Below are 12,608 nucleotides of genomic sequence, written 5' to 3'. Positions count from 1 at the left end.
AAGAAGGGAAAGCTGAGCCCAAGGTTTATTGGCCCATTTGAGGTGTTGAGGCAAGTTGGGGAGGTTGCTTATGAGCTTGCCTTACCCCCCAGTTTATTAGGAGTTCACCCAGTTTTTTACGTGTCCGTGTTTCGGAGGTATCATGCCGACTTGTCCCATGTGTTAGACTTCAGTACTATTCAGCTGGATGAGAGTCTGAGTTATGAGGAGGAGCCAGTTGCCATTATTGATAGACAGGATTGCTAGTTAAGATTCAAGAGGATTTCAACGGTGAAGGTCCAGTGAGGGGCCAACCAGTCGAGGAGGCGACCTGGGAGTTCGAGGAGGACATGCGGAGCAGATACCCACATTTATTCAACACCTCATGCACTTTTCTATGTTCGTTCGAGGATGAATATTTGTTTAAGAGGTGGAGAATGTAACAACTCGACTGGTCGTTTTGCTTTTTAGAACCCCGATCCCCTAAATAAAACTTCCCGCGCTTACTTTAACTAATTTACAACCTGCGCGGATGGTTGGTTCGGGATTTGGAAGAATTTGGGTTGAAATATGCTCATTTGATTCCTTAAGATTTTCTTAAAAAGGCTAGGTTTGACTTTGGTCAACATTCTTAGCAAAAGGACCTGGATTCGTATTTTGACAGTCCCGGAGGGTCCGTAGGAAAATATGGGACCTGGGCGTATGCCCAGAATCGAATTCTGAGGTCCCTAGCCCGAGTAATAAATTTTTTATTAGAAATTGTTAAACTGAAATTCTAAGGATTTAAAGAAACTAAATAATGATTGATCACATTGGTATCAGGCTCGTATGTTAATTCGGAGCCCAGTGCAGGTCCAATATAACTTTTTAGACTTGCCCGCAAAATTTGGTGTCAATCCGACTAGTATAAGAACGTTTCGGCACGTTAGAAGTGAATTTAAGAATTTGAAGTTCATAAGTTTGATTCAATTAGTTTTAGGGAGTGATTCATAGATTTAGCGTTGTCTTGGGTGTTCCGAAGGTTCGAGCAGGTCCGTTTCATGATTTCAGACTTGTCGGTATGTTCGGGCGGGGCCCGAGAGCCCTGAGCGTCAATCGGACGAGGCTCGAGTAAAGTTGGAAAAGTTGAGAAGAGCTGAGGCTTCTGGTTTCTGTCATAACTGCACCTGCGGTTGGTTAGCCGTAGATGCGAGACCGCAGAAGAGGTCATCCTCTCACATATGCGGCCAAGGTCGGCCAGGCACAAAACCGCAGAAGTGGCTCCATAGCCGCAGAAGTGGCTTCAAGACCGCAGAAGCGGTCCCAGCCCGCTTGGCCAATTTCGCAGATGCGGCCTCTTCCTCGCAAAAGCGGGACCGCAGAAGCGGGACCACAGAAGCGGTCACCTGACCACAGATGCGGAAATCACTGAAGCAGTGAGCTTCAATTATTACGGGCTCTAAGTCATTTTGTCCATTTTTCACTCATCCATTGGGCGATTTTTGAGCTTTTGAGAGAGGACCTTCACCTAGCATCTTGAGGTAAGTTTATCCTACGTATTTCTAGTTTAATACTTGAGTCTTGGGTAGATTAACACACAAAATATTAAGGTAAAATCATGGGGTTAGAGCAAAACCTAGGGTTTTGACAAAAGTTAGATTTGACCACAAAATTTGTTATGAAATGAATTAGAAATCATATATTATTGATCCTTGGGTTATAAAGAACAACTTTCTTCGAAAAATTCCGGAATCCGGGCATGTGGGCTCGGGGGTTGAATTTTAGGAAACTTGTATTTAAGGTTGGGGAATTGCTTAAATAGTTAGAATGCGATCTTGTGAGCTTGTTTTGACTAGTTCCTACCTCGTTTATCTAGTTTTGGATCGTTCGGCTCCAAAATGAGAGTTTGAGCTCGTTCTTGGTATTGGAAGTACGCTTTGGAGCGAAGTGAGTCTCCTATCTAACCTTGTAAGAGGGAATTGTCCCCATAGTTGATGTAATCAAATAATTTGCCATTAAATGCGGGGGCTACGTACGCACTAGGTGACGAAAGTCCATGCGTAGCTACTATCATGCTAAGTCCGGGTAGTTTAGGACCCAAAAGTATGCTTTATTTGATATTCTTGCAACTTCATGTTTAATTTGGATTGTTTAAATCATGGTGATTATGATACATGAGACTAGTTAAGAGGAACATTATCTTTCTTGGCCTTTTTAAAGAGAAGTTGATAGTTCAGTGAGTAATTGCTCCCCAGTTATATATTCTTGTGTGCTTGTTGCTGTGTTTAATTACATTTGACCGCGTCGCATGATTGATTCGCGAGCGGGATAATAGATGCATCTATGGTTCGCGCCGTTCGACCCTCGGCAGTGCATAGTTTACTTTTATGTTGGATCGGGCCGTACGACCTCGACACTACTTGCGCATGCTCTACTCATTATTTTTCTATGAGTTGAATTTTATAAATTGTCCTGGAATGAAAGTTTCCAGCTGTGACATTATCTTGGAGAGGACCTGTTATTTCTTGCTATACACTACTAATTATTTGTTTTTATCCATGCTCGGTATTATTCATCCCTCATATTATTTGACCCTAGTAAATGTCAAGTCGACTTCTCGTCTCTACTTCTTCGAAATTAGACAGGATACTTACTGGGTACATATTGTTTATGTACTCATACTACACTTCTGTACTTAATTGTACAGGATCTGAGGCAGGTACATCTGGCTATCAGTTTGGTGCGCACCCCTGAGCACATTCCGAGGCTTACACGGTGAGCCGCTCCCTTCCTGTGCCGTTCAGCAGCTTGATGGAGTCTCTCTTTATTTATTTTTGCTCTCTATTCTATTTCGGACAGGAGGATAGAATTATTCTTTTGTATATTCTACTAGTTGCCCATAACTTGTGACACCAGGTCTTGGCACACACATTAGTAGACTATTCTTTTGGGAATTGTATAATCATTTTGGTACATTACTTATTATTACTTGTTTTAACTTTAACTTAAGGAATTACTGCAGTTATTTTGGTAAAAGTAAAATGAGCACTTATTCATATTTCCGCGTTGGCTTGCCGGCAATGGTGTTGGGCGCCATCATGACCTATAATGAAAATGGGTCGTGACAGCTAATATGTAAATACCAGAATTATTATGTAAATATACCTAAATTTTTTCTAAATAAATTCATAAACACGGATGCAATATATATTATAAAATTACTATTTGTACAATTAAAATGCTAAAATTATACCATAAATATTTAATAAAAACAATACATTATTATACCTTTTATGTAATTAAATATTAATTATATATGCGATATACTAAGAATCAATTCTGGTGGAAGTCATACTCTCGCGATAAATTCAGAATAATTGTAATATAAATGCATTGAAGAACAATTCCACCTTTTTTAATTATAACATCGTTATACCAATTATATAATTAAATAGTGATTTAAATATGTAATATATCATAATTATTCCATAAATATATGTATAGTATATATTCCAATTAATATATTATACCATTGTCATTATACCTGCTAATTTGTTGGTGTTATATTGATCTTATTTCCAACGGCTTGGATACACTTCAAATATTAATGAATATTTTAAAGTATTTTTTGTAATATTTTTGATCTTATTGTTTTACCTTTCAATTCTTAGTAGTAGTATATATCAATATACCTATTATATTCAATACATATTATTTTAATATTTGATTATTTTCTCCTTTATACTTGCTTTATCCCAAGTTTATTTGTAAATAAATTTTATGAGGAAAAAAGAATCATTGAGATCCCATTTTGTTCACAAGCGTGAAATATGGAATACAATTAATTATAAATTGAACCGTTTGCGATAACTTTGAAACTGAAAACATGATTTTTGGTCCAACATTATTGGTTTCTGCTAGGATTAGTTTCCATATCTGTTAATTACTTATGAGAAATCTGTAAAAGTTTCTTAAATATTGCCTAATTATGTTTTTAGTCCAACAAAGGGATTATTTACATCGACATTTTCTGAGGTCATTCTTTAAATTTTCTCCATTTCGTCCAGTGGCTAATTTTACCTTTAAAAGTAGTTGGATGATTTTTTCTTCTTTTTACAGACAATTTTCGCTCGCTAGGTTAATGGAGATAAAATTCAAATAGTAACATAATAAAAGGTCATTTGTCCAAATGACACGACCCAATTCTACTCTTACGGGCCTACTTACCTCATGTGAACTCAAATGCAATTTTTAGCATCAGTAAGACAACTTTGAGTGAGCTGGCCCATTTAACAGCCCATTCGGATTTAAGGCCTTTAAAACCTAGGGTTTTTCATTCAGCCCTATAAAAGCAAAGAACAAAGCACTTGCTTCGCCTTTGTACTCCCAAAGCCTCCAGAAGCAGTAGCTAAACAGGTGTGTCTCAGTATTTCCCTTGAATATCTCTAAGGTTTATGAATAATCTTTTTCATTTTCAATCTGGTTTATGCTTGTTATTTTCCTCAGTTGAATCTGTAAGATATGTGTTACTGAATTTATAATGCAAATTAGTTTGATATGAAAATGTGTGTTTCGGTTAATAAATGCGGGGTTTGAGACCTTTTTAGAGTAGAAATGTTAACTGAGAATCTTGGATTTATTTGCTTTTATTTATAGTTCCTCGGTTGTGTTAGTTACGATATAGTACGATTTGCTTATGGTTATGCCATTATAAGCTTGCAATGTAGAATACATGTAGAAATCAGGGTGTTTGTTCAATTGTAGGTGGGTTGCATTGGATTTCCTTTTTATATCGTATCAGAAAACCTGCATAGATATTTTTTTATGTGACATATAGTTGGTATGAATCTGGCCTTTTCATTTTTGGAATCTAATAATATGTTTGTTCTGTGTGGTTTGTGTGGCTTTTCCCGCTTGTTTACTAGTTTGTGCTATCAAAAATGAAACTTTTACTAGCAGCAGCCAGTGTTGTGTTTTTTTGTGCTAGATTCTTTGTAGAACTTGAAAAAATCAACTATATGTGAATGCCTGATCCTGTGAGATGTGTTATGCCAGATGAATAGTATTTAATGAGGACAACGAGCACATGTTTGAATATTTGGATTTGTACATCTATTTATTTTTATGATTTTATTGGTTGATTAGATTTTGATTGAACTTGGGATTTTCTTTGAACAATATGAAGTCGAAGTACACAAGACTACAAAGTGGAAAGACAACTGAGAGTTTTATGCTTTAGTTAACAAGAGCAGCTAGCCCTGTGATGTTTGCTTGATATAGTCGATTACTGTGCAATTTCAGGTAAGAGATGAAGCACAACAATGTTATACCCAATGGGCACTTCAAGAAGCATTGGCAAAACTATGTAAGGACTTGGTTCAACCAGCCAGCTAGGAAAACAAGGAGACGTGCTGGTAAACTACCATTTTGTTGAACTAATTGGCACTATTCTTTTCTTTTTTGAAATTCAATTTTGGTTGAACAGTATTAACATTTTTCTACCTGACTTTATTCTGTTGTCTTCAGCTAGACAGCAGAAGGCTGTGAAGATCTTCCCTAGGCCAACTGCGGGATCACTTCGACCTATTGTTCATGGACAAACACTGAAATACAACATGAAAGTCCGGGCAGGGAGGGGATTTTCTCTTGAAGAACTGAAAGTGAGGTTCTAGTTACTTATTGACTGTCGTTTACTTGATAACTTGCCAGCTATCCCGTTCACCACCCCGTACCCCCCACAGAGAAGAACAATTAACAAAAAGCTATCTCATTGAGTACAAAAGAAAATTCTATTTTTTAGTCATGTTTTTGGCTCTCTAGATACTTTTATTTTATACTGCCTATTATTTTGAAGCACTTGTACGTTTGATTTCCCCATTAATAAGTAGCTTTGGCTTTTCAGGCAGCTGGTATTCCCAAGAAACTAGCACCAACCATTGGCATTGCTGTTGATCATCGCCGCAGGAACAGATCATTGGAAGGGCTCCAAACCAATGTCCAGAGGCTCAAGACTTACAAAGCTAAGCTTGTCATCTTCCCAAGGCGTGCTAAGAAAGTCAAGGTGAATTTGAAAATTACTTCTTTTCCCTGCTAGGTCAGGATTCCTGCTTTGGTATCTAAACAGTTTATGCGAAAATTTACCTTGAACTCTCTTTTCCAGGCTGGTGATTCTAGTGCAGAGGAACTTGCTATTGCCACCCAGGTCCAGGGTTCATACATGCCTATTACTAGGGAGCAGCCAGCTGTTGACCTTGTCAAGGTCACAGATGAGATGAAATCATTCAATGCATATGGCAAGCTGCGTATCGAGCGTACAAATGCGCGACACATCGGAGCCAGGTTGAAGAGGACAGCTGAAGCAGAAAAGGAAGAAAAGAAATAAGCAATTAGAATTGTCGTGTAGCTTATTAAGCATTATCAGTTTTTTGGTGGACTGAATGAGATGGAGTTTATGATACAATTATATTCAGGATCTTGAGCTTTTCTCTTTATTCAAGAATTTTGTTTTGCTTGTGAGATCATGCAAATCTTTTGATGGTGTTTATGTTGAAGCCTAAGTCCTATTTCTCTCTTGTGTCTGCGTATTTCATGGCGGGTAGCTTAGTTGAAGTGTCAGTTTTCCAAAATTGTGATGGCTATTTCAAATTGATTAGGTCTATCTTGCCCCATCTCGAGCTGATTTGTTAACCCGAGGGGCAAACTATTTTCTGGTGCTACTTCGATGGCATGAGGTAGCACTGTACCAGTTTCAATCAATCTGTTGGTAATGATCAGCTGTCAGTGAAGTTATCAACCGGCTGAACCTTTATATGAATTATATTTCATTTGTTTGAAATGTCAAAGAGGGATTTTTGAATTAGCAATGGAAATACAAATTGTGGTTGGGATAAAAGAGATCAGGAAAGCAAGGGAAGTGCTAATTGTGGTTGTGGTGACACTTGGTTTCCTGAGGTATTATATATATATATATATGTATATCGTGGCACCATCCAAATGCTAGGATTTCATTTATCTTTTTCCTCCTTCCTTCGGGGTTTTCCTCCTAATAGTAACTCTTATCATTTTAACAGTTTCCTCCGTAATTAACCAACAAAAGTCACACCTTTTCATTGAAACAGCACCACCCCATTTATTGAATTAGCCTAAAGTTTCAATCAACTAAAACCAACCAAACCTACAATTACGTTCACCTCCTTTTTAGCATTTTTTCCTACCTTAAATTTTATACGTTATTCTATTTTACAGAATAATACTCCATGACTATGGTCATCACTGTGTTTACCCATTACTATTTCCATTCTTTCCATTTTACAGAAGCATTTAATATATTATTATGAGCCATGCATTTGATTACTCGCAAGTTATATAACTCGAGCATTTTGTGTTCCATGGACTACTCGTGCAGAAAACTTTGGCAATCAATTTTTGGACTCAAAGGCCAAACTTATTAGTAACGACTCAATAATTTGGGGCATTTGCATCTATACCCGCTTTTTGTGTCACGTTTTAACTTGTGCCCGCTTTGTAAAAAAAATTGCAAGCGTACCCGCTTTTTCGCATAACTTCAGCATACGGGGCTGAAGTAGCAAATGCAATCACGCAAAACTTCAGCATTCTAGTACCCGGGCCTGAAGTAGCAAGTTTTTGTTTTTATAACTGGCGAACTTCAGCTCTAAAGCTTAAGTTTTTGTTTGTAACTGGGTTTTTGTTTTTGTAACTGGCAAACTTCAGAGCTGAAGTTTTTGTTTTGTAACTGGCGAAGTTTTTGTTTTGTAACTGGCGAACTTCAGCCCTGGAGCTGAAGTTTTTTTTATTTGCTCTTGTCTCACACATGAAAATGCTAGTCTAGTTTCTTCTACGGAACTACTAACAAGTATTACTGCCACCAAAAGAAATTGCATCACAAATCCTCTCTTTGATGTAATCCTCTCAGATAGTTTGGTTATCGAGTTGAGTAACATTCATTTACGAAATACATTTTAGATCTGGTATTCCCCATTTTATTTTCATGATTTTTTCTGAAAGTTTTGACTCAATCAAGTACTGAGGAAAACAAAAACTGTTCCGTTTAATAACACAGTCCACCCTTTTTACTAATAGAAAACGAAGTTGTTTAAAAAAAAAAAAAAAAAGAAGAAGAAAACGAAGGAGAAGAAGGAGGTGGAGAAAGGGAACTGAAATTGTTTAAAAAGTGGGTATAAGTTAAAACTTTTTTAAAAAATTGGTATAAGTTTAATGGGGGCGACCAAATAGAGCGCCTCGTGCAATTTTTACCAAGAATTTGAAAAATAGAAGATTGGAATTGAGATCAGAACCCATCCAAGTATGTCATTTCGGTTTTCTTTCATTTCTTTTCATTGGTTTTGACTCTCTAGCTATTAAAATAAAAGTTGGTATCTTTGTTTTTCTTTCATCCTTTTCTGTATATATTAATTTTTAAAATTAATAAAATTTCCATCAAAAGTAAAAATTTAAAAGTTAATATGTGGTGATTATTGAATTGTATAAACTATTTCATTTACAGTTTTATGTTGACAAAGGATATGAACTTTTTACTTTTGGAAAAAATATGATAGTCAATTTACTTTTTCTTTCATTTCCTCTATATATTTATAATTATTTTCACAAATAATTAAAAATCTTATAATTTTATAGTCATGGAGAAAAAAAATAACAAGGCTTGAATAATTGGGGAGGAAGGCTTTTTTCTTAAGTGTTTTTCTTTATTTTTTTACCTTTAAAAGTAAAAATGTAACAGTCAATATTTGGTGATCAGTGACAGAGTATTAATTTGTAGTTTTTTCTTTATTCTGTTCATATACTGATCAATTTGTTTTTACTCTGTAATTAAATCGAATAATTACTATGCATTAATGTCGTTGGTGCTTCATTTTCTTTAATATATTTTTATGCAGTATAGAGTTTGAAGAGATTCCTTTAACTTTCTTTATGTTGGAACAATATGGCAAACAAATGAATTTACTGAATCTAATCGGAGGCTTGAGTATTAGAGTTTGAAAAAGCACGAGAGCACAATTCTGTATGTTTTTTCCGTAGTTGGCTTTTCAACATGTATGGTAGAGGTGCCAATGTGCCATTACTATAACGAAGAATTTGATTTGCTGCTCCACAAGAGATGAAAAATTAGAGAAAAAGAGATTTTATTAATTGTGTAATATATGGTGGCTTGTATTAGTTTAAAATAGTTAATAAGCATAAAAAAGTAATTAGGTACTTTTAGAATTTAAATAATGCTTTTCTTTTGGGAGGGAGCAGCTTATTACCCTAATAAAGAAAAGAAACATAAAGGTTCTTTCTTGAACTTTCCTCAAAAGTGTAAGAGCAATTTTGAAACTAGACCTTGACGGGCAATAGTCTTAAGTTTTCTATCAACTTTACTTAATCTTAAACATCGTATAATATGATATGGACAATAGTCTTGCAGCTTATTGGAAAAAATATTTATATTCGTAAATCAATCTATTGAGTTAATTTTTGTATGCATACAATTAAATTGTAACTTTATCTGTACTTGGACTAAATTTAATTTATAGAATGATTTATCGAGTCATTAATTTTTTGTACAATCGTGTGAATGTCACGACCCCAAACCCGAACCTGGTCATGATGGCGCCTATCGTGGAGACAAGGTCAGCCGACACATTTTCAATCTAGTTTTTAAGCAATTAAACAATAAGCATTTAGTCTTAAACATAATATAAATCCAAAAGTACGCAGTGACAATACAAAACAATTCGCGGAATACAACACAACACAGCCTGATACCGGGGTGTCACTAGTCATGAGCATCTAAAAATCCGGAATAAGACAAGAAAGTCTACAGAGTTCAATTCAAATCTAAAATAAAGAGAAATAAGATAAGGGAAGATGCTCTGGGCTGCGAACGCCGGCAGCTACATAGAGAATCTTCGAATTCGCCTGACCTGGAAAGATCAACACTCGGTAGCGGGACCAGATGCGCCTGAATCTGCACACAGAGTGCATGGAGTAAAGTAAGTAGTCCAACTCAGTAAGTAATAATCATAAATAAACGACTGATAGATATAAAAACACGTAAGGCACATTACAGGCTATAATGAAGCAGTAAAACCAATAAAAAATAGTGAATCAGTAAAGATATGTAAAATCATTTTTAAACTTCAGGAAATATCTTTTCAACAATTAAACAGGCAAATGACAGACAAATAAGAAAGATAAACACATAAAGGTTCGCCCCTCGGGCACAATGTCAATAAATCCGCCCCTCAGACAATATCTCAGAACAATACCAGCCTCTCGGGCTATATCTCACATCATAATGGGTACCCGCGCTCACTGGGGGTGTGCAGATTCCTAGAAGGGCCCTTTACGGCCCAAGCGCAATATTAAGCCATCTCGCGACATAATCACATAGGCTCTCAGCCTCATATCAACAAGTCACCTTGTGGCGTACAAACTTAGGCCCTCGACCTCATAATCATAATCAGTGTATCACCGTTGTGGCGTGCAGCCCGACCCAAAAGTATCCTCACAACACAGGCCCTCGGCCTTACTCAGTCAAAATCACATAAGCCACTCGGGTAACAGTAAAACATGATGCTCAGCCCGAAATATTATTTGAAATATCATTTGATATATTAAAGCAGAGTAAACATGGCTGAGTTATGAAAATAGTGAAATATAACATGACTCAGTTAAAGTATAAAGTCAAAACAGTGAGGAAATATCAATAAAAATTTCCTAAGGGTTCAAATAGTTGGCATGAAGCCCAAATATGCATTCAGCCCAAAACATGATGATAGCAAATAGATTTCAGTCAAATACGCGGTAAAATAGTCATTCAAGACGGACTAAGTCACAATCCCCAATAGTGCACGGCTCCACGCTCGTCATCAAGCATGTGCGTCACCTCAATATAGCACCATGATGTGCAATCCGGGGTTTCATACCCTCAGAACATCATTTACAATCATTACTCACCTCGATCCGGTCCAAACTCTAGCCCGCAATGTCTTTGCCCTCATGAATCGACCTCCAAATGCTTCAAATCTAGCCACAATCAGTACATAATCATTAAAATATGCTAAGGGAACCAGGCCCACTCGAAAATATTCAATTTACATTAAAAATCCCGAAATTGCTCAAACCCGGCCCCCGGGCCCACGTCTCGGAATCCGATAAAATTAACATCAATAGAATCATCATCCTCTCAGTTCATACATATCAAGAATACCAAAATCCGATCACAAATGACCCCTCAAATCCCTAGATTAAGGCCTCCAATTTCCAAGCCCTAAACCCCCAATTTTTCTACTGATTTTCCATGGATTTCAAGCTTAAAATATTAAAAATCATCATAGAAACAAGTTTAGGGTCCAAAAATCTTACCTCCACGAAATCCTCTTGAATTCCCTCTTCAATTAGTTCTTCCAAGCTTTCTCCCGAATGAAATATGGTGAAAATCCTCTCAAAATCACAAAGGGTGAAATATATACATTCTGACCTAGGCATTTTCGCACCTGCTGTCAATCCACCGCATTTGCGGTACCGCTTTTGTGGTCCAAGAGCCGCTTCTGCGGTCTTTCACTTAAGTTACCAAAAACCGCATATGCGATGCCTTGCCCGCATCTGCGCCTTCGTAGGTGCGGCTCCACAACCGCTTCTGCAGCCACATCATTCCAAACCTATTTCCGCTTCTGCGACTAATCTCCCATATTTGCGGCGTCGCACCTGCGGTCCTAAATCCGCAGGTGCGGAAACAACAGAAACAACAAATCTGCAGCATTCACCAAACTCCCAATCTCTCCGTCGACCATCCGAAATCACCCCGAGGTCCCCGGGACCTCAACCAAAAGCACAAACATATCCCATAACCTTATTAAAACTCGTCCCAACCTTTGGAACGCTCAAAACAACATTAAAACACCAAAATCACATCAAATTCAAGCCTAGGATTCCAAAATCTTTCGAATTCCACTTTTGATCAAGAATCCAACCAAACCGAGTCCGAATGACCTGAAATTTTGCATGCACATCCCAAATGTCACAATGGAACTACAGCAACTTCCGGAATTCCATTCCAACCTCTATATCAAAATCTCACCTATCAACCGAAAAACGGCGAAATCTCAATTTCGCCAATTCAAGCCTAAACCTTCCACGGACTTCCAAAATGCATTCCGATCACGCTCCTAAGTCCCAAATATCCTAACGGAGCTAATCAAATCATAAAAATTTCGATCCGAGATCATATACTAACAAGTCAAATCTTGGTCAAACCTTTCAAGTTTCAAGCTTCAAACTGAGAACAGTTCTTCCAAATTCATTCCGATTACCCTGAAAACCAAAATCAACGATTTACATGAGTCATAATACATCACACAGGGCAAGCCATGCCCGAGAACTGGCGAGCAAAGTGCAAAAGCTCAAAACGACCGGTCGGGTCGTTACATTCTCCCCCACTTAAACATACGTTCGTCCTCGAACGTGCCTAGAGTTGTTCCAAAAGCCAACCAATCGATGAATAACCTTACCATGAATATACCCGAGGATGATCCCACGTCACCCTATCTCATATAGGTCCGATAATACAATGTAACTAAAATTTCACGATCCAACCTAGCCCATTAACCTAGAACCACATTTCCACT

The 12,608-nt window shown here is 37.2% G+C and overlaps 1 protein-coding gene across 1 annotated transcript; it reads left to right on the top strand.

The window, feature by feature from the left end:
* Positions 1-4,273: 4,273 nt before the first annotated feature.
* On the top strand, positions 4,274-6,474 carry LOC107770287 (large ribosomal subunit protein eL13y-like). The gene is made up of 5 exons (XM_016589577.2): positions 4,274-4,374; positions 5,260-5,372; positions 5,485-5,618; positions 5,861-6,019; positions 6,119-6,474. The coding sequence occupies exons 2-5, from the start codon at positions 5,267-5,269 to the stop codon at positions 6,338-6,340; spliced, it is 621 nt and encodes a 206-aa protein (XP_016445063.1). The 5' UTR covers positions 4,274-4,374; positions 5,260-5,266; the 3' UTR covers positions 6,341-6,474.
* The last annotated feature ends 6,134 nt before the right edge of the window (positions 6,475-12,608 follow it).

This window comes from Nicotiana tabacum, chromosome 1, assembly GCF_000715075.1.
Source record: "Nicotiana tabacum cultivar K326 chromosome 1, ASM71507v2, whole genome shotgun sequence".
In the NCBI taxonomy this organism is placed as follows: domain Eukaryota; kingdom Viridiplantae; phylum Streptophyta; class Magnoliopsida; order Solanales; family Solanaceae; genus Nicotiana; species Nicotiana tabacum.
This window is presented reverse-complemented; position numbering and strand designations above follow the sequence as displayed.